Source organism: Dunckerocampus dactyliophorus, chromosome 7 (genome assembly GCF_027744805.1).
Source record: "Dunckerocampus dactyliophorus isolate RoL2022-P2 chromosome 7, RoL_Ddac_1.1, whole genome shotgun sequence".
NCBI classification, from domain to species: Eukaryota; Metazoa; Chordata; class Actinopteri; order Syngnathiformes; family Syngnathidae; genus Dunckerocampus; species Dunckerocampus dactyliophorus.
Genome location: NC_072825.1, coordinates 1281226 through 1303944, shown reverse-complemented (window position 1 = coordinate 1303944; position 22719 = coordinate 1281226). Strand labels below are relative to the sequence as shown.

The 22719-nt window shown below is 41.6% G+C and overlaps 2 protein-coding genes across 4 annotated transcripts in view; both read left to right on the top strand.

Annotated features, from left to right (window-relative positions):
- The first annotated feature begins 6085 nt into the window (after positions 1-6085).
- On the top strand, positions 6086-19868 carry meox2a (mesenchyme homeobox 2a). 2 transcript variants are annotated; one of them, XM_054783007.1, is made up of 3 exons: positions 6086-6828; positions 10683-10855; positions 19376-19868. In XM_054783007.1, the coding sequence occupies exons 1-3, from the start codon at positions 6237-6239 to the stop codon at positions 19397-19399; spliced, it is 789 nt and encodes a 262-aa protein (XP_054638982.1). In that variant the 5' UTR covers positions 6086-6236; the 3' UTR covers positions 19400-19868. The 2 variants fall into 2 exon arrangements, with proteins under 2 accessions (XP_054638982.1, XP_054638981.1); XM_054783006.1 differs by having other exon boundaries at positions 15234-19868.
- A 1291-nt stretch (positions 19869-21159) lies between these two features.
- agmo (alkylglycerol monooxygenase) overlaps positions 21160-22719 on the top strand; it is a 62892-nt gene continuing 61332 nt past the window's right edge. For both annotated transcript variants that reach the window (XM_054783025.1, XM_054783026.1), the window contains exon 1: positions 21160-21755. In XM_054783025.1, the coding sequence (XP_054639000.1) occupies positions 21633-21755 (123 nt within the window). In that variant the 5' untranslated portion in view covers positions 21160-21632. The remainder of the gene's footprint in view (positions 21756-22719) is intronic.

Genomic DNA, 22719 nt, shown 5'->3' with positions numbered 1-22719 from the left:
GACTCTACAGTAAATTGCCCATAGGTATGAATGTGAGTGTGAATGGTTGTTTGTCTATATGTGCCCTGCCATTGGCTGGCGACCAGTCCAGGGTGTACCCCGCCTGTCGCCCGAAGTCAGCTGGGATAGGCTCCAGCATGCCCCCGCGACCCTAATGAGGAAGAAGCGGTATAGAAAATGGATGGATGGATAATAGGCTCCAGTGTACCCGCGACCCTAGTGAGGATAAGATGATGGATAGAAGATGGATGGATGGACATAGCTCAGTGTGTATTCATATTTAATAATCCATTAAATAATACAAACTATTAACAACAGTACTAATATAGCTCGTCTCTCTATGAACACATGGAGGAGATGAAGATCAGACGTCAGGCTTACTTTCCGGGAGCACCAACGACTGGCGAAAAACCGTGAGTAATTGACACGACCATAAAAATGTCTTTTTTATTGCTCCTCCCCCTCCAAACCTTCCTGCTCACTTGGCGTTGACATTATCCTCCGGTTTGGGATCAACATTTGCAATAAAAGTGACTGTTGTAATTCTTACATTAGATTCTGCTGCTCCTTTTCTTTCTTCAGTTGCCATTGTTCACACGCGACACCATCCAAGTTTAAGCCCTAAATATGCCTCACATGCTTATTAAACGCATTTCAAGTATAAAATGTAGAGCTCCTCACCACTAATTCAAGATAATGGAAGACGATCCATGAGCACACGGAATGGTAGTCACGGTGTAGCCTTTAGCCTGGTCATCAGGCTAGCGCTAGCAGGCTAGAGAAGCCGGGTCTACTTAATCCATAACACTTACTTGCTTCAATTCCAGTAACAACTTGCCATCATGTAATAACTTGTTTTCACGTTCCTGCAAGTTTGGAGACTGTGGGAGCCAGTACTAACGTAGCCAAACACTGTACACTGTACAGTATATACTTGTATACAGTATCTTCAACTCACAAACACATCTCTAGTCTCATTGTCGTGAGGCATTCAGGGGCACTCGGAACAACACAACAATGTCTTTATTATGCGTGTATGTGTGGTCTAAATGAACAGAAAGCCAAAGAAAAACAGTATCGTAACTCATCCTGCAGAAGTACATTTTTCTGCATTTACGTATGCTTGGAAATTTCAGAAAATACATCTATGCTCGAGAAACTGAATTCAACTTTCAGAATTCCATGATGTCTATGACGGCAACCCATCATGGGTCATAATAACACGGATAAAGTTTGATTCAAATGTTCTGCTACTAGGCCTATATACAGTATACCTGTATGTATATACAGTCAAACTTGTCTATAGTGGCCACTAGAGGGAGTCTGCAAAAGTGGCCGCTATAGACAGGTGGCCTCTATAGACAGGTTGGTGTCCAGTTTGAATGTTGACCAGTAGAGGAAAAAAAAGAAAAAAAGGGGGAAAAAAAAATAATAATGTTGACCAGTAGAGGGCACTGCGGACTGCGGATAAAAGTTGTACAGCACTACTAGGCTTGTTATTATCATGGTTCATGGTTTTAATTCATCCTGAACATGCATATGAGTCAAACAGTAGCACATCACATAGTACAATTCACAATTTTGCATGTCCAAAAAGGAGTAGGAAGAAGCAAAGCTTATTTAATCCTACCCCTCATCAGTTGCAATACATTTATTCACCTCTTGTTCTTCCAAGTGTACTTTGTAGGTCTACATGACAATGTAGTGCAATCATAGCCAAGGTTTTTACTCACTAAAAGGAAGCTAGAGGCTTAATAATAACTGATAGAATATATCCACCACCCACAGAACAAAGCTGTACTAGTAATGTCTTACGCTTGTTTTTAATATTTTACTTTTTATACGGCAGAGCGTCATTACAGCTTTAGTTCATCAGGAAGTGACGGGAAGTGACGGTGGGCGTCCCGAGCAGGAGAGCTAGGCTCAGTGCTAGCTGTGAGTTTGGAGAGAGTTGGGTAGTGTGTTTATGTTGGTGTTGATGTAAAGTCCTGCAGTGTTCTCCGCTGTTAATAAAGCCATTAAAGTGCATCGGCGACGTGAGTCTCTCCTTCCCCACAACAAGCGGCATTACAGTATTGACCAGTGCACACCAGGAAATAAACGGTGTCACTGTCTGCAACAAGCTCCAAAGAAGACGGCTTTTTTTATGTCGAATACAGAAGATGAGGACTTTGATGGATTTGTGGATGAGGATTGATCAAAAATAACGTGAGTACATTCTAAAATACTTCAATTAAGTACAACCCAACTCAGTTTTGCTCCCGCTGACTTTTTAAAAACATACGATAGCATGCATGCTAGCGTGTTTAGCGTGCAGGCAGTATTGTATTGTAGCGTCGCTGGGAGCACGTCCTGTTCCCAGCCTACTTTGCGGTAATGTTTTGGTGCAAATGCTCTTAAAGTTACATGTTTGACCAGGAAATAAACGGTGTCACTTTAGTAGCAAGCTCCAAAGAAGACGGCTTTTTTATGTGGAACAACTGACAGTTTGTGTGGATCTTGTGAATGATTGTGACTGAGCTAGGACTCAGTAATTAAAGTCTACACACGACGGCTTCATTGATTAAAAAACAAAACTTTTTTGTGCATGAAGCTTCTACTTGAGTCGGCATTTTGGCCGCTATATGCGGTCAGATATTGACCAAGGGAGACAAAATGGGTGGCCGCTGGCCGCGTTAGCGAGGTGACTGCTATACACAGGGTCTATAACATGTAAATTTCCTGCGGGGGATTTTTCAGTGGCCGCTATAGGCAGGTGGTCAATCTATACAGTTGGCCGCTAAGACAGGTTTGACTGTATATATATATATATATATATATATATATATATATATATATATATATATATATATATATATATATATATACATACACACAGCAGTTTTCATTATAGCAAAAAACCCAATGCCGATATTAACCGATATTACATTTTTATGCCAATAATATCAGTGGGCCGATATAATCGGACATCCCTCATAAAAAGGGCGTATTTCACACATAATTGCAAATGGTGATGAATTATGATTCATTAATTTGTAAACTGTGATTAATTTGATTAACATTTGTAATCATTTGACAGCCCTAATAAAAACAAATCCTGCATGAACGAAACACAACTTCCTTGGCGGATAAAACTTGGATTTCATTTAAAACGTGTCTGCACATCAGTCCAGTCCAAGCGGACACGAGCACACACCAAGACACAGCGTCAAGTTGAATTACAAAAACGTGCAGGAAATACACTTCTTGTATTTTATTTAAAGAAGGGTCAGCATTTGGACCTGCAGCTGACACACATGATGAATTCACACGCTTGGAGATTTTCCCTTGTCAGAACAGCAGAGGTTCAGGGCTGAACGGACCTCGCCACAGGCCGTCAGCCGCACGATTGGAAACATGTGTGTGCACGTGTGTGTGTTAATACCTGTTTCAGTTTGTAGCCTCCACTAACCTGCTAATAGCCTCCATTTGTGAGACAAACAGTTGAGGACTTTGACACACACACACCTGAGGCGCCTTCCCTCTGCTGAGGCTTCGCCGCCAGCGCCGCCATCGTGACGACCGCCTTCCAGGCCCGCCTTCGCCGCCCCTTTCCCAGAGCTCTCTGCTAAAGTCATTTTCTCTCGAAGAGGAATTAATTTCCTCTCCCTGTTTGTCGCCCACCCCGGTGTGCAGACATTTCCATGGAAAGGTTCACATTAGTACGTTAGTGATTCTGCTTTTTCAAATACCTGCACAGTCTTTGAAACCCACTGCAAGGGCTGCATCAACAATAATAACAGATATGATCATGCTCACTTTTGATTGACACTATTCACGTAACAATATGTTTATTATTGTGCATCATACTGAGAAATGTCTCTAATATTTTGGTTTCCTTATTTAGCTACACACCAGGGTCAAAACATGACATAATATTTCAAACCCCAACCACAATAATAAACATTATTCATGGAGGGTAATTCATGATAAATTCCTCTTTTTTTTAAAATACTTACTGTACACAAAATACAAAAAAAAGGGAATGAGTTCAGCTTTGCCTTATTTATTTATATTTACATGTATTTAAAGTTGAAGATGCATAAATTTAGGTAAGCAATCGATGGTTTGAAAATAATCTAATCAATTCAGTTCAATATAATGAATATATCTGATATTGTATATATGACCATATACAGTATATATTATTGTCATAAATGATATATACACTCCTGATCAAGACCAGTTTGATTAAGACCAGTTGAAAAATGGCAAGAATGTACATTTTGCAGTGTTGGACCTTCAGGAGGTTCTAAGTCGAGCTTCAAAATGCAAAAAGAAGAAATGGGAGCGAGACAAAACATTTTTGAGTACGCAATTGAAGGCAAACGAGCATTAACGTGAAACAGGCTGTTCATCAGCTGAGCAAACATTTTAGACCATAGCTAAAAAATAAACCCAAAATAAAATGTTGAAAAATGGAGTCAGTCATGAGTAACTGCGCTGTTTTTGTTAATCACCTCAAAAGTGGGTTTGGGTTTCACGTAGGGCATCCACTGTCTGGAACTGATGGCCATTTTTGTAAACTTCCCTTGCCATCCATCCCCAAATGTTCTCAGTTGGATTTAGATGAGGGGAACACGCAGGATGGTTGAAAACAGTGAGCTTATTCCTCTGGAAGAAGTCCTTTGTGAAGTGCAGTGTTGTCCTGTTGAAAAAGTCATGACCACACAGACGAGGGCATTCAGTCACGAGGGATGCCCCCTGCAACATTGCCACATAGCCAGGTGCCGCTTGACACCCCTGCACAACCTGAAGCTCCATTGTTCCATTGAAGGACCATGATGATGGCTCCCCCTCCACTGTGCCGTGTGGAAAACAACTCAGGTTGGATCTCATGCCAGTAACGTTGAAAGCCATCAGGACCATCAACGTTCCATTTTTTCTCATCAGGCAAGAAATCTTTCTTCCACCTTTCAGTGTCCCATGTTTGGTGCTCTCATGCAAAATTCCAAACAGGCAATTTGGTGGCGTTGAAGGAGACGAGGCCTTTGAAGGCCCATTTTCTTCTTAAAATCCTTCTCTCACAGATGCCGTCTGAGGGTTATTGGACTCGACATCAACAACCTTTTGGTACCATCTGGTACCGTGTCTTGACGGACGGCCAATGGGATCCTCCGGTGGCCTTTTTTTTGAGTCTACCCCTTGAGTTTTTTTGTTCCATGACCCCCAGGATCTTTGAAGACGTTTCAAATGACTGTCTTACAGCGTCCAACCTCAGCAGCAATGGCGCGCTGCAAGAGACCTTGCCTACGCAGCTCAACAATCCCATCACATTCAAAGAGAGAAAGCTTTTTTGCCTTTGGCATCAAGAGATCATGACAGTGTGAATACCTGACACCAAATCACATTCAATGCACATTTTTACCAAGAATTTACTGTTTAAAGGCTGTGGTCTTAAACTTTTGATCAGCTGATGAACAGCCTATTTCACTTTAATGCTTGTTTGCTTACCCAAACACACACACACACACACACACACACACACACACATATATTAGGGCTGTCAATCGATTAAAATATTTAATTGAGAATAATGTCCATAGTTCAATTGTTATTAATTGCAGTTAATCACAGATAGAAGTTTTTATCTATAGTAAGTGTACCTTTTCAAAGATCATTTTGGATCATTTTTGGATCATTTTGCTCCACCCACCAGCCCCTTTTCCTGAAAGGCACAGAAAAAGATGGTCAATTCCAAGGAAAAACGCACAGCCTTTGTTTTCCTGAGTCTGAGCCGTTTTAACGATGCAGATTTATTGTGGCGTTCTGTCAGGAGGGCGATCGTATGTATGCGGTCAGCGGTGACCCAGCCTCCCTCTCACGTTACACCCTATTTATAACGTCCCCTCCGCCGGCTCCCCTCGTTCTGCTGCAGCTCCTCGGGACCTCCTCCTGCTCCCAGTCTCCAAACCTCCACGCTGCCTACTGACAACTGAGAGGCTCGGCTGCAGCTTGTCCAGGCCTCAGTGTTTATCCCGCTCCAGCCTGGCAACCAAGCGGATTACCACAGGAAGGACGCCCCCCACCCACCCGCCGCCCCCTCCCCCTTCTCTCGGACTTTTCTTCCTTTTTTTGCGACAGCAGGGAAAAGTTCTGTGGAAACTTCGTGGATATGTGCTGCTCATCTTTTTGCTTTAGCTCGGTTTAGCAGCTCCTGACCTTCCACCTTTCTCGGAGGGCCGCGTGCGCTTGCGATGGATCACACACTGTTTGGCTGCCTGCGCAGCCCCCATGCGCCCGCACAGGGCCTGCACCCCGCCACCTTCTCCCCGTCCCCCCTCACACTGCACGGACGCTCGGACCACATCTCCTACCCGGACCTGGCCTCCTCTTCGTCCTCCTCCTCTCCTTCCTCCACGTCCTCGCCCTCCACTTGCATCATCTCCAGCTACGTATCCGAAGACAGCCTGTACCCAGGGACGCACCCCCACCACCACCAGCACCCCCACCATCACCACCACCCCGCTGCCCATCGTGGCCACTTGCAGCAGCATCACCCGCCCACCCAGCACCATGCTGCCTGGCATGTCCCCCAGATGCCCTCGCCCGGCGGGGGTGCGCGGCCGAACCTCTGCCACCCACACTCTCACCTGTCCCATGACAGTGGGCCAGCCCCTCCGGACCTGGGACACCCCGGCGGGCCCACTATGTGTGCCACCACCCCCAGCCTGGGTGGCAGCAGCACCCCCACGGGGGCCTCCTGCGTGCCCGCTGAGTTTGGAAGGCCGACGCCTTCACCTGCTGAGGCTGAGAAGAGGAACGGCAAGAGGAAAAGTGACAGCTCAGGTACCAAATAACTACTTTTTGGAATGTATTTCAATATAATGATATTTATTTTCTACCATAAATACGTCATAAAAACGTTCATCACCAGTAAGTCATAATTCCTCACTGGTGATATGGAGCATTACCTCACATTGGTATCTTAGAAATATGACTTTTTATTACAACTTGATGTCTTTAAATGGCTTATTAAAAATATTTAATGTCTCAATAACAATTTTTAATGTTATTTACATGCGTAGCATGACAATTTGTATTTTTACATTTGAAAAACGTATCTGCTTTGAAAGACGTTTACAGTTTTGATATTTTAAAATGTGTATGCATTGCATGAAACGTAAATGCTTTGGATAAAATTATATGTATATTTTTAGAATTTATAAGCGCTGCATGAAAATATGTCATTTGTTGGGAAGGCCAGCGCACAAAAACACTGAGGCATTTATTTTGCATGTGTAATTGTAAACGATTTGTGGCAGACATAATGTTGCATTTTTTAGGTTTAAAGCAGGATTTTAGGGACAGTTGCAATTGCAAACTGCATTTTTTTCCACATTATCTTCTATTTCAGCACAGGTTTAATTTACATTTGATGCAATCACAATGGGTCACGGTGCCAAACGACATAATTAGCCCAGTCAATATTAATTTACTACCACAAAAATCAATCAGAAGGACAAAATAATGTGTTCCTTTTTCATGATTGAAAAAATATATTCCAGCATTTTTCTCCTATTACAGTTTCCCGTCCCTAAATTTGGATTATATACACAAAAAGGGCATGTTCCTTTCCTGTGACGCCACCCTGGTTTCATTTTGCATGCAGGGAAATGTATAATTTAGTGTGCCTGAGAGTGATTTGAATGTAAACTCCTGCATACAAATGCCAGTCATGACGCTGACAAGGCAGACATATTTATTAAACACATTTATAGTCATAATAAAAGTACATTAGCATCATGAATGTCCACATTACTTTTGAGGGAAACTTTTTTTAACTGTGTAGCACGTCCCTGCTGACCCGTGGATCTTTTCCCACCTGCACTCACCGCAACAATCAATCACGGCCGCCGTCGCCTCATTGGCATCTTCGTCGGCAACGTGATCTCGGGGAGCATTTTCCCTCACACTCTGGGGACAGCAGGTCCTCCACAGCCTCAAAGTCTGACATTTTTTTGTCACATCTGCCAATATGATTATTTATTGTTATTATGATGACAATGTAAGTTCAAGCACGCTTGGAAGAAATTTACCGCACATTTCTGCCAATTCGCCAAATTTTTATAACCTCTTTTTAAAGTTCCACATTCAGCCACACACCTCGTCCTATTCCCTCCCTGTAAATAATTTGGAAAGTGATCCGCGTGTAAGTACAGTTAGTGCGTACTGGTGTGCAACGTGCACACTGATTACTGGGCCTCGCCGGGCTGCTGACTCAATCAGCTGTCTAAATATCACACCGCCTGCACCAGATAGAGCCCCTGCTCAGGTTTCACCATCTGGACCCCGAAAAATAAGGCCAAAAAAAAAAAAAAACAGTAGAAAAAGCAACAAAAAGTCGAGGGGTCATTTGCACATCTGACATCTTTCATGGCGTATTTCTGAGTTTGTTGGCGTTTTCCTTCAAGAAGCTTTTGTGGACGTGTCTGCTGTGTGTCGCAGTAATATTCTTGTTTCACTCAAGGGAAAATAAAGCGGAAAAACAATGAACAGACTTTTTTTTTCCATTTGAGAAAACCAAAAAAACAAACCCACTCTTGATGCTTTTCAACGGGGTCTTGTGTCGCTTCTTGGGTGTGTTTTCTTGTATTTTTTGGGGAGGGATGAAAGTCGCAGTAAATGCTGCGGTGAAGTCATAAAAAAACAAAAAAAATGTTTTAACTTGTCTTCATGCAGTATTTACCAGAGAGAAGGGAGGGAGACATCAATGCATAAATCAATACAGTACATAAATAATAAATAATATATCAAATAAATAGTGACAGCAGGACTATTCTTTCTGGCCCGGTCCCAGGCTTAGCACCATTCCCCATCCACCCTGGGCACATTTACACTTTGGCTCCACGCAGACCTGCCAGATTAGCGCACATCACGGGACAGCGCATCTGATAAATTAACGTTTGATTGTCCCAAAGTGCAACTAAATGGAGAATAAAAAGACACTCGGACAGCACGAGTTTAAATTAAGACAGACTAAGGGTGAATTTATTGAATTTATTGAATTTATTGAGGCTACTTACACCCCAACGTCAGAAAAGAAATGTCTACATGAAATCACAGGCTGTAAAGAGCCTGCCAAAGCAACAGGGGGTGATGTAACCTTTATTTGCACAGACTTTCTTTTAGCTTTTTGGGGAAAAAGACACAATAGCAAGGATAAGCAGCGTTTCCTACAGGACTGGAATGTAGTTGTGGTGGTGATTCGACAAGGGGGTTGGTCTTTGTACAATTAGCCATGACGCAAGGGCATGAAAGTTCTATGGATGCTGTTGGAGAGACAAAAAGTGATAAAAAAAACATGAGCAAAACAAATCTGTTTAGAAATTAGGGATGCTCCGATTGCTGCTGATTCCGATACCAATCATCCATGATTGAGATCGGCCGATACCGATCACATGGATGAAATGTACATTTTCCAATTTATTTATGAAGAGTGCTATTTGTCAGGGGCGCCGTTTTGGTGAAGAGGTAATTATTAAAAAACGGACTTGTGGGCATTATGTTCATTAAACAACCACACACAAATAGTGTTTCGCAGATGAAGTTGTTCAGTGACGCTTGAAAAAGTTAGTACGTGCCCCATAAAGGTAACATCCGCTTCCCCGTGGGACAAATACGAGATCCAAACTGACCGCATCGCTTGTTTGTTTTAATAACACAATTTCACTGTGGTAAAAAGTCACTTTGGAGTCTGTAGACGGAAAACTGGGCGGATAATTTTAGCTAGCTAGCACGCTGGCATGGATTGGCGTAGCTGTCATAGTGTCAAGCTGCCAAACTGAAACCATTGAGGTTTCGTTGTCGGCTCAATACGGGTGTTGGCAACCCTACGTGACACAGCACACATGCACATTCATGTCATGTTTGTGTTGTCGTGACATGAATCGCCATGTCGCCGCCACACGGCAACTCTTTTTTGTGATCGGCTGTGAAAGGCATTTATCATATATGGCATGGCATAAGCCCATGACGTGTTTTTTACATAAATCATCCGACACTAATCGGTGGCCAATCCATCGGAGCGTCCCTCCAAACCAACGAAATACGAACCAACTTTCTTGCCTATGGCAGGCCCCGCTGCTCGTTGAGAGGAGCGATACGTGCTTTGTGTCCAGTAAGACCAGAAAAAGTTGTTGCTAGTCGTTTTTCTAGAGGGGTCTGGATACTCGCTAAATATAGTTTGCAACACTGATCCCTCCTTCAGTGTCTTCTTATTCTCTGGTGTGTTAAGAAGCATTTAAAATGTGTTTACGGTAGCGCCAAATTTATTTGTGGCAGGGGTCACCTTATTCCCTAAATTCCGACTTTATTATGAAGCTAACAAAACAGGAAACACTCAAAGAAGAAAATACACAATTTTGTCACTCTGGCTGGAGGTTTCCATGACCTGCGATGCTTTGCAAGTTGGCGTGGGGATGAAAAGACGACAACGTACAGAAAAATATACGTTATGTTAAAAATACACACGTTCATGTGCCGCAGACCACATCAAGCGTGTTTCCGGGTGTTGCGACATCATAGGTTTATGGACCGTGACTGGAATTTTCCAGAAAATGTTGAAGTCACGTGACAGAGGCCGAAGCAGAAAGAAATGAGGTGGACATAAACGGGTAACGCACGCTTTGTTTGTGTGGTAGAACCCCAGGACGGGAGCTACAAGTCGGATCTGAGCAGCAAGCCCAGAAAGGAGAGGACGGCCTTCACCAAGGAGCAGATCCGGGAGCTGGAGGCCGAGTTTGCCCACCACAACTACCTAACCCGACTCAGACGCTACGAGATCGCCGTCAACCTGGACCTCACAGAGAGACAAGTAGGTACCACAGTCTCTACCCCCGCCCCTCAGCAGCACGGATGTCCATCTTGGGCTACCGTTTCTGTGGCTGTGTCGGCTATTGTGCTCCAGATGTGGCGGCATGACGGGACTATCCCATTCCCTTCCAGATGCTGCCTATTCTTCCAAGGCGCTGAGATGGGAAGGAAGTGCTGTCTAGTAAGTCACTTCCTTCCCCGGGAATGAAGTGCTCTTAAAAATAAACGAGCTGAATAACAGGAGACGAATAGTTACAGGAAGGAAGCCACTGTGAGACACACCGTGCCTCTGATGGTCCCGATGAGCGGGTGTCTTTTCATTAAAGCCGCAAGAGGATATGCTGATGAACAAAACGCTTTTCATCTCAAAAGTGACTTTTAAATGACGTTCTAAGAGTAATACACGTGTTTATGAGCACCAAATGTGAGAAAACAAAATCGATCCTCTCCCTCATTTGTTTGCTTTACTTTTCAAATGCTGGCTTTTCGTGACATCATGAGGGAAAACCCTCCATCCTAATGGATAAATAAGCCTAAATACCCTAAATAAGCCCGTCCCGTGTATACGCCCACCACTCTGTTAAAAAAAAAAAGGCTTCACTACACATCCCTAAAACAGGCGTCTCAAACTCAGTTTTGAGTCTGGGTGGGGTGGCCACATCAAGGATTCCATAAAAAAGGTTTTAAAAAAATAATTTAAAAAAACATAAATATAAAATGATATTTTGTTGCTAGGAGTGCTTTTGGCTTCCCAGCATGCCTTGCGGCACTTGTTTTGTAAAAAGTTCCTAAAGCTTGTTATTCAACACAGTAGTACTAGTAGTAGTAGTAGTAGTAGTAGTAGTAGTATTAGTAGTCGTTGTCCTATGTGTGTTTACTTAACTGTTGCTAGGGATGTCCTGATCCAATATTGAGCCAATATCGGGCCGATATCCGCAAAAAAAATCGGATTTTATCAGCCTGCATCTCAAATCTCCGATATTGACACTGCGATACAAGCAGTCGATTTCAGATTCCGCCCCAGCACGTCTATGTGATACATGTGATCACAACAACCGTGTTTACTCGCGTGCTAACAAAGTAGCAGGAGTGATAAAAAGACGCTGGAGCTGAACGCAAAACTTGTCATGCACAAGTTTGCCGTGATGCCACAGACATCGGGAAGTTTAATATGACCAACCTCATGGAGCATATGGAGCAGCATCACATGGGGAAACTCACACGGGACGGCAATCGTATTGGAAGTGAAAAAGTTGTATCGGTACACCCCGAACAAATATAAAATTAGGAGATTTTGTAGGGGCCGCACGGTGGTCTAGTGGTTAGCATGTTGGCCACAAAGTCTCAGTCTGGACATCGGGAAGACCTGGGTTGGATTCTCCCTTGGGCATTTCTGTGTTGAGTTTGCATGTTCTCCCCGTGTGTGTGTGGGTTTTCTGGGTACTCCGGTTTCCTCCCACATTCCAAAAACATGCATGTTAGCTTCATTGGTGACTCTAAATTGTCCATAGGTATGAATGTGAGTGTGAATGCTTGTTTGTCTATATGTGCCCTGCCATTGGCTGGACACCAGTCCAGGTTGTACCCCACCTCTCGCCTGAAGTCAGCTGGGATAGGCTCCAGCATGCCCCCGCGACCCTAATGAGGAGAAGCGGTATAGAAAATGAATGGATATTTTGTAGCGTCGCTGAGAGTGCTTACGGCTTCCTAGCATGCTTTGCGGCACCTGTTTTGTAAAAAGTAGCTAAAGTTAATGGTTAGAGTGGTTAAACTGAATTGTTGCTTGTTCTTTTCCATAGTAGTACTATTTATCCTATGTGTGGTTACTCACTGGTTACATTGTGCTGTCATTTTTTAAATCTGGACCAAATGTGGACGGAAAATACAGTTACATTTTCTGATCATTTCTGACCATTCAAATTATTTTAATGTCTCGATTCTCAGAAAATTTGAATGGGGACATCCTTGGCACAAACAACCAAAGTAAAATCAAAATGTAACTAATTTAGAAAGAAACCACAGGTATTTACAGGTATTTAATTTGTTTCAAAAGGGCTAAAGAAAGCCAAAACAAACAAAAATTAATCTTTCCCATAGGAAATCCAATTAGTCTGTTCCAGACACCCAAAAATACAAACAAAAAAATGCATTTAATAGAGTACAATTATAGCTTTATGAATAAAATAAATGAATAAATAAATGAGGACTGGATGGAACTAGTTGTTGATGTGGGCTTCCTGCACATCCTGCTGAGATGGAATTTGACAGTGTTTCTCGCATTCGTTATCAAATTGCTGCCAGTCGCAACTTTCGTATTTATCAGTCTCACGCAATAAAAAATGCACGGACGGTGAGTCAGCAATGCATAAGGCGCTTTGTTAGGGCACTTGATTTCACATAGCGATACAGTTCGGGGAAAACGGACTAGCTTGTAACTTGAGCAACTTGGTAAATTGGTGGTAAATTTGGTAAATTTCCCATTCATTGGACCGACAACTCTCACATGCTCCTCCATTTTCTCATCGCCCCTCCAGCTACTCACCTTGCCCTCTCAACTGCAATGGGAGCGTATCAGCAGATGCTAAACAAGCTCAAACACGATGACAGCTAGTCAGTGTTAACTTCAGCGTGTGACTGACCGTTGTTTCCCCCCCCCCCAACAACTCGAGCACAAGAAGCCCAACACATAAAAACTGATTTTTAAAAAACTTGTATGCAGAAACTTTAAAGTTAGAAGTGATTAAAAAAACAAACACTAAATATGACTGTGATTAATTAATCACAGTGCACCAATTTGACACCCTTATTGTAAAGGACCAAAAATCCCAAAGTGCTTGCGTCTGATGGCCTGCAGTGCTGTTATGTCATTGCATAGAAAAAAGGCAGTAAATGTCACACACCATGTGATCCATGTCATCGCACAACGAGGAGAACTAATCGCCACAATCGCTATCAGATGGCAGCTTGGCCTTCCTGTCATGTGACTTACCCTCCACGCATCTGTGTCCGCATTCAGTGAGCGACTCATGCCGCACAGCACCCCCGGACCTTTCACACTCAATCAGTGCAGACAATAAGGACGTGGAGGACTTCTCAGGCGAACCTTCCAAGAGTTCGCCTGCTAATTAACCACGCCGGGAAAGCGCTGACCTGCCAATTAGCCGACCCCAGTGCACGTGCTGGGACGAAGCAGCGCTGTGCTTGGTGAGGTCACTGCAGGTCCACTGAGGGTTCAGGTCTGGAAAGTGTAAAAATATGGGAGCTTCTCAAAGCACCCCAACACCCTCCCCCCTTCTCCACAGAGACAGACAGGCCCCCCGTGACTTCAGAGGAATGCCGAGTGCTTCGCATACGTCATGCATAAGATAAATGTTTGTGCTCTCCAGCTTGTCGCCAACCTGATTCCAAACTCAACCAAAATAAACCCCTCCCGACCCGGGTGACCCGAGTTAGGGCCCCCCTGTCCCCGTCCCCGCGGGGGGTCCAAAATGTGGCCTGGGGGTCATTTGCCCTTGGCTGTCTTTTTATATTCTAAAAACCACATTTAACAAGACAACCAAAAAAAACAACAACATGGAAAAATCTGCAATTTTACGAGAATAAAGTCCAAATTTTAGAAGAAAAAAGTTGTAATCTAACGAGAAAAAGTTGATTAAGTTAAGAATTAATTTTATGAGAATAACATAATATTATGAAGAAAAATAATATTAAAGAAAAGAAATTATGAGAATAAGAATATTATGAGAAACAAAAAAAACAACAAAGAAAGTTGTAATTTTGGGGAAATTAGGTTGTGGAAAAATGTTATGAGAATAAAGTCAAAATATTATGGGAATAACGTCAAAATTACGAGAAGAAAATTTACAATAAGAAAGTTGTTGGAAATTAAACGGAAATAGTAAAAAAAAACAGCTGTAACTTTACAAGAATAAAGCCAAAATATTCAGAAAAAAAAGTCATATTCTAACCAGAAAAAAAAGTCTTTTTATGAGAATAAGCTTGTAATGTTATGAGGAAAAAATAATGTCAATTTCATTTCAGTAGTACAGAGTTGAAATATTAAAGAAAAAAAATTACCTTATTTAAAAAAAAAAAAAGTCTTAATGTTACAAAAAAGTCAAACAAATAATTTTGGGAAAATTAGGTTGGGGAAAAAGTTAGAATATTATGGGAATAAAGTCACAATATTATGGGAATAAAGGCATAATATTATGAAAATAAAATTCACAAAGAAGAAATATTGGATTTTATGGAAGAATTGAAATATTTGGGGGGGAAAAAAAACAACAGCAAAAATGGAAAAAAAGTGGAAAGTTGATACTAATAACAGACTTTTTCACGCTCGTCACAAGGACCTTTCCTTTTGATTTCCCGCACAGGTAAAGGTGTGGTTCCAGAACCGGAGGATGAAATGGAAGCGCGTGAAGGGTGGCCAGCAGGGGGCGGCAGCCCGGGAGAAAGAACTGGTGAACGTGAAAAAGGGGACGCTGCTGCCGTCCGAGTTCTCCGGCATTGCGGCCTTGCGCCACTCCACGGACTCTCTGGCCAACGACGACAGTCACGACAGCGACCAGAGCTCGGAGCACGCTCACTTATGATCCACTTTTGCAACATCGTCATACAACGATGCTAAATAAATGTAGGAGACAGTACACATCCTGACCACACAGTAGGAATATTGTAAAGGTGAGCTTTTGGCTACGCTGACTAAGGCAGTACAAGTACAAGTGTAAACATTCCATGGTTGTTTTGCACTGCTGGACATCCAAGCTTCCACCACGCGGGTCACATGTTAGCCAGGCCGCCCTGCAACGCCGTTGTTCCTGCAGAGAGACCCCTTTTTCCTGAATTTTGTGGCATGAGTTTGAGTTCTGGCGACTGCAGCATCTGATTCAAGACATTGTCACACTGAAAACCCATCAGTGACCTGTTCTCACAATTGATGTGCTTTTCCCTCAGTTAGGTCATTCTGTGTTCATCACAATAAATACATGAGGGGTGGGGCATACTGCAAAGTTTGCTATGGATCCGATACCAAGTAAATATCCCGTATTACCGGTACTGATATATACCGTATATTCGTTTATGTACACACAAACTCATGTGAGCCATTTAACAATACAGTCAAACCTCGGTTTTGGTACGCTCCAGTTTCCATATGATTCGGTTCTCATCGAACATTTTCGCCAAAACTTTGCCTGTTTTCATACAGTATTGCATGTAACAAACCAGAGTCAAACCTTTTGTTTGCCCAAGTTTTCGTATCATACGGTTTTCATCAGAAATTTTTGTCAAAACTTTTGTGCAAATTGCATGTAACAAACTACAGCCAAACCTCTCTTTGTTCTCCCCAGTTTTCGTAGGATTTGTTTTTTGTCAAACATTTCCGCCCAAATTTTTGCCCAGATTTTCATACACTGTCTTGCTTTTTGTTGTACAATATTACACGTTACAAACTACTGTACAATCAAACCTCAGTTTTTGTATGATTTGAGTTTTTGTGGAAAATTTTCACCAAAATCACCAAGTTCCATTCATTCCATCCATTCCCAAAACTAGAATTATTGTGTAAATGCTGGGAGTTGTTAACAGCAAGCATGCTAGCATTACCAGCATGCTGAAATTAGCATATTACATTTTTTTGCTATTTTCAAACGTACAAACTTACACAGACAATGGTTTCGTGTTAGCATGCTAACCGTTTGCATGTTAGCATTGCTAGTATGCTAACATTAGCATGTACTTGACATTGGTGCTATCATGCCAGGTGTTAACATGCTAACAGTTAGCATGCTAAGTACAGCATTTCAGTCCTGCGTCAGCTCGCCAGTGTTCGGGCGTGGGATTTGACAGCGAGTGCAGGATTCACATGCAATTTCTCCTGAGATTTCGTACACACATACCTCTCCAAAACATGTATCTCTTGTTCTTATTTTTGGGTGTCTGGCACTAATTAATTGGGTTTACATGATTTCCTGTGGGGAAAAAGTGCCTCGGTTTTCATACGTCTCGGTTTTGGAACGAACTAAAACCAAAACCTGAGGTATCACTCTACATGTATTTCATACAACGATAGAAGACACTGCAACAATATCAACAAAATAATACAATTATTCCCTCTTATTACATACAATTGCTTGAGCAAAATAAAGTAAATTGCGCAAATTAGGAAAAGCAAAAACTACTATTGACTCTCATTTTGCCCCCAAAGGACTTATTTCCCGAGTACAGCAGCGTAACAATGAACAACACAACAACAAAACACACAAAAGAAATGTAAAAATAAACAAAAGACAACTGAATAATATCAATCTCATCACCGTAGTATCGATTTGATACAGATACAAGCGTTGGTATCAATACTACCGATATTTGGATCGCTCTGTCGGCCCCTAAAATACATGCATAAATCAGGGGTGTCCATTTTTGGCTAGCAGCTCATTTTTTATAGGCCCTCTGCATATTCTAAAAATGTAATGAATTCCTTATCAATAAGATATTTGATGACACTAATTAGCTTAGTCAGCTGCAATACAAAGCTAAGATGTTTTGTTCCGATAGTTTAGACCTGGGGTGTCCAAACCTTCTGATGCTAAGAAGTACCACATAGAATTCAAGAAAAAACCTGTAAAACAGCTAAATCAGCTTTGTGAGCTTTGTGGGTGAAAAAGCGTGTTATTGGTGTATGAACTTAGGTCTTTGCCCCCCCCTTTTGCTGTTTATTTTTAAAGGTCCAAATATTTCCACTTTCTTAAATCATCTAATAGCAATAGTTTGACTTTATTCCCATAATATTGTAACCTTTTCTCGCAACCTAATTTTCTTAAAATTACATCTTTATTTGTTGTTTTGTTTGTTTCTCGTAATAATACGACTTTAATATTTAATATTTAAACTTTATGGTACTAAAATTATGGTACTATAATTATTTTTTTTTCTGTAATAATGCGCCATTATTCTCGTAAAGTTACGACTTTTTCTCATTGGATTACAGCTTTTTTTCTCGTAATATTTTGACTTTGCCCATCCATCCATCTTCTACCGCTACCGGGTCACGAGGGCAGCAGCCTAAACAGGGAAGCCCAGACTTCCGTCACCCAGGTTACTTCATCCAGCTCTTCCCGGCGGATCCCAAAAGTAGTCTCTCCAACGTGTCCTGGGTCCTCCCCGAGGCCTTCTACCGGTCGAACGTGCCCTGAACACCTCCCCAGGGAGGCGTCCGGAGGCATCCTGACCAGATGCCCGAGCCACCTCGTCTGGCTCCTCTCATTGCGGAGGAGCAGCGGTTCTACTCCGAGGCTCTCTGGGATGACAGTGCCTCTCACCTTATCTCTAAGGGAGAGCCCAGCCGCCCTACGGAGAAAACTCATTTTCATCTTGTCCTTTTCATCTTGTCCCAAAGCTCATGACCATAGGTGAGGGTAGGAACGTAGAACGACCGGTAAATAGAGAGCTGAGCCTTTCGGCTCAGCTCCCTCTTCACCACAACCGATCAATGCGGAGTCCACTTCACTGCAGACGCCGCACCAATCCGCCTGTCCATCTCGTGTTCCATCCTTCCCTCACTGGTAAACAAGACCCTGAGGTACTTAAACTCCTCCACTTGGGGCAGGATCTCATCCCCGACACGGAGATGGCACTCCACCCTTTTCTGGGCGATAACCATGGACTCGGACTTGGAGGTGCTGATTGTCATCCCACCAAACCGTAACCCCGCGCCGAGAAATTCTGTAAAGAACAGAATCGGTGACAAAGGGCAGCCCTGGCGGAGTATTTGGAATTTATTCTCGTAAAATGACAGCTGATTTTTCCTTCAAATTATATTTTTAGAGTGTGCTGTGGGCCAAGAAAAAAACAGCTGTGGGCCGCACTATGAACACCCCTGGTTTAGACCTGCATTGGATTAGTTTTAGCATCTTCACCCCTGAGGCACGTAACACTGAGTTACACGTTTTAGCCTTAGGCCCCAGAATGGTCCCTCAAAAAATATATATATATATATTTTAGTTTGTTATGACCTTTTTGTCATAACAACCCCTGATTTTTTTTCAGTGGGAAAAACTAACAAAACAAAGCTGTTATCATGGGAGTCAATGGGACCCAATCGGTCCTGAGGGTAAAGAGTGGATATGCAAATCTCCTATTGTGACAAATCCTGGCCACGTTTCATAGAATTGGCCTTAAAACCGAGCAATGTACTGAGAACAAATAAGCAGGAAAAAAGTTTTGAGACCCTGACACCCCTGGTATAAATGATAGCAAGGATGTTCGCTGTGAAAACCCAAATAGAGATAGAAATGCATGTTATGACTTTAATTTCAGCCAACATGTTTGGATGGTTTCATCAGCCGTGCACATGAGCTGTCACCTGATCAAGCGACAAACAACAAGTGAATGAAGTGTAAATAATCCGCATTATACGTTTATACCACACTGACCCACTGTCCTGAAAGAAATGAAAGATTTTCATGCAACGCCAGCAAAAGTTTGACGCGTGTGCTTATGTCACACACGCATGCAGCACTGCTTTGGAGGTGCGTGCTAAATTTACCTTCACCCCGGGCCCGGGCCTGTGTTTGGACTGCTGGCAGGACTCGGGCAGAAAAGCTACAAAGGATCGGATTCTGCTCTCGAGCCCAAGATGAAAATAATTTCACGGCTCGATCTCATCTTTCGCCACGCTGAGACGCTGAGACGCTGAGACTGACCCAGCAGGCCAATTTCTCTCCAGACTCATGCGCATCACAAGGCTACGTGTGGTCTTCATGGTGACTCAGGTCAGGTGATGAGGTGAAATGACACACTTTTAAAGGGCTTTCACGGTCTACGAAGAAATGCTACATTGTGATGCAATCATGTACATAACGTGCTAAAACTATGATGATATTTTGAACAACTGCTGATATGTAATAAATGGAAAACAACAAATCCTCCTTTTGCTCAACATGATGATGTTTAAAAATTGATTTTATTTATTGCCGTATCATTTTGAGGTCTCGTGGGTATGGAAGCCCGTTTCGGCCACAGAAAAGAAAAAAGAATATCCTCACGCTAAGTCATAATTAAGAGATGAAAAATCATAATTGTGATGTAGGACAGTCGTAATTATGAGATAAAAACATCATACCCACCTCATAATTATGACTTTTATCTCATAATTTCGACTTTTTATCTCATAAGTTAAGTATGACTTTCTTATCTCATAGTTACGATTTTTAATCCCATAATTTTGATTTTTTATCTAATAATTTTTATGTTTTATCTCATAATTTGGACTTTTTATCTAATGTGACTTTTTAGCTCATCATTATGACTTTTATCACATAATTATGACTTTTATCTCATAATTTGGACGTTTTATCTAATGTGACTTTTTAGCTCATCATTATGACTTTTATCACATAATTGTGACTTTTATGTCATAATTTGGACTTTTTATCTCATCTGACTTTTTAGCTCATAATTGTGACTTTTATCACATAATTGTGACTTTTATCACATAATTGTGACTTCTATCTCATAATTTGGACTTTTTATCTAATGTGACTTTTTAGCTCATAATTGTGACTTTTAATCCCACAATTTTGACGTTTTAGCTCATAATTTCGGCTTTTTATTTCATGTGACTTTTTAGCTCATAATTATGACTTTTCGCTCATAATTTCAATGTTTGAGCTCATAATTTCGATTTTTTTAATCTCACAATTATTATTTACTATTGCCATGGTTTTTTTTCAGTGGTGGAAACGAACTTTAATGCATGGGTGAGGTGTTTTTAATAATTTACACTCAAAATAATAACAACATTTTTTTTTTAATTTATCTTAAATGTAGATGAAGATGAATTTGAATGTTTTGTTTTGTTTCATAAAAATACAGTATATAGCAGAACATGTTTATCTTAAGTGTAGATGAAGTGGAAATTTATTTATTTTGAGAAACAGTGTAATAAAAACAACACAATCTACACAAAAATGCATAATTAACAATATATCAATTAAATATGCACACATTTGCACGTGAAACGATCCAACCTCCCACACTCCAAATGTAACTTACATTGATTTCCGAAGTTTATATATGTGTAGTAGTTTGCAATAACACAACACAACATGTATTTCTATAGCTACAATATTACAAACCATTGCTATGTTTTGTTTTTAACTGTTGGGGGAGTTTTTTCACATTATAAGCAACCAACAGCTACGTGCATAGTAATAACAGCATGACGTCATTAATTTGTTATAGCACACTCCAATAATGACTTCACATAATAATATATGTGAGCCACTGTAAGCACGACGTTACAAGCAAACAATAACAGGTCATAAATGCCCAACTAAACTACTGTAATAACATAAATCAAATGTAAACAGGCCACTTTCTTCTTCCACTCACAGGACGTCTCACAAAAATAAGGAGGCCACGTGACCTGTTCGAGCGAAGATAAACTTGGAGGGATGATTAGCTAAAAGTCAACAGTCATCGTCAGCAGCAGCATTGTTATTTCCATGTATTATTATTATTATTGTTATCATTATTATGAGTGTCATTCCAGAATGACTCCTCCTAAGGGTACTTGATTCCACTTCCGGGATCACTCTTAGGCAACTGACCCACTTTACCTCCGCCTGACTTTATAAATAAGCCTTGGCGGAAGACCACACACAGCGAGTTGTGGTGCGACGACGAGGACGACGAACTTTCCTCGTCTTGGTTCTTTTTTCTTTGATTTTTTTTAAACATCTTCTTACCTGAGCAGGTGAACTGAAGACAGCATGGCGGACAACGTTCAGCTCGGCAGCTCGGTAACGTCGGAGCTCCGGGCGATGTTCTACATGCTGTCGCCCAACGAGTCGTCCTTCGAGAAGGTTGAAGACGTTCCCGAGTACGTTCATCAGGTGGGTCTTTCCCCCCCCATTCGCGCACACACCGCACGTGACCCCTCATTGAACGGAAGTGTGTCACACGAGTAAATATAAAATAAATGGATGCAACGGTTTGAAATTAAAAACAATCAGCCAATCAATGGCTTGTAATGTACTATGTACTGAATAGCTTGTAAAATACTGTAAATGTACAATAATAGGTACACAATCTAAAGAGCTGTGTTAGTAATTCTCCATCGACAAAGATTAGCTGTTAGTTATTAATTTAACAATGTCTTTGTTATTGTTCCTCCTGCTACTTATTACAGTAGCACACTTTCTGGGTATTAATGCGATAGTTTGATGTACTTGTTGTCATTGTTTCGTGTGAAATATTTGAATGTATTGTTCACCTCAGACATTGGATGCGTACATGCACATGTATGTCTAAGTGCATACATTGTGTACGCTCACACGCTGGCAACATTTAAAGTGAATTTGTCATTTTTGAATGGCTCTGAAAACATTGCATATTTTGAAAACTACTCATATTCCTGACGCAGCAATATCCAAACACTCCAAACACGGACAGGATTCCAAACCAAAAAACACCATAAAACACATGCAACGGGAAAATGCTGCAAATTAAAAATGCTTCAGTCACATAAATGCTGCAGGATCAAAAACACATGTTAATAAAAAATGCTGCAAATGGCAAAAAGACACAATCAAACCCTAAAAAACAACCGCGTGAGAGAAATGCTGCAAGTTCACGGAACATCTAAATCCAATGAATCCATTCCAGATGCCCAAATAATACATTTTAGAGAGAATAAGTAAAGTTTTACATGCAGAAAACAATGTGAAATAATTGTAAATGAGGAATGGATGTAACTTATTGTTGATGTGGACTTCCCGTACATCCTGGCGAGATGGAATTCAACAGTGTTTCTCACCTTCTTCATCAAATTGATGCCACTCTCAACTTTTATTGGCC

Bases quoted from the DNA above. Each gene is read 5' to 3' on its own strand.
- meox2a (XM_054783006.1), top strand. From the start codon at position 6,237: ATGGATCACACACTGTTTGGCTGCCTGCGCAGCCCCCATGCGCCCGCA. The intron at 6,829-10,682 runs GTACCAAATAAC...TTTGTGTGGTAG, and splicing joins GAGGAAAAGTGACAGCTCAG to AACCCCAGGACGGGAGCTAC. The intron at 10,856-15,233 runs GTAGGTACCACA...TTTCCCGCACAG, and splicing joins TGGACCTCACAGAGAGACAA to GTAAAGGTGTGGTTCCAGAA.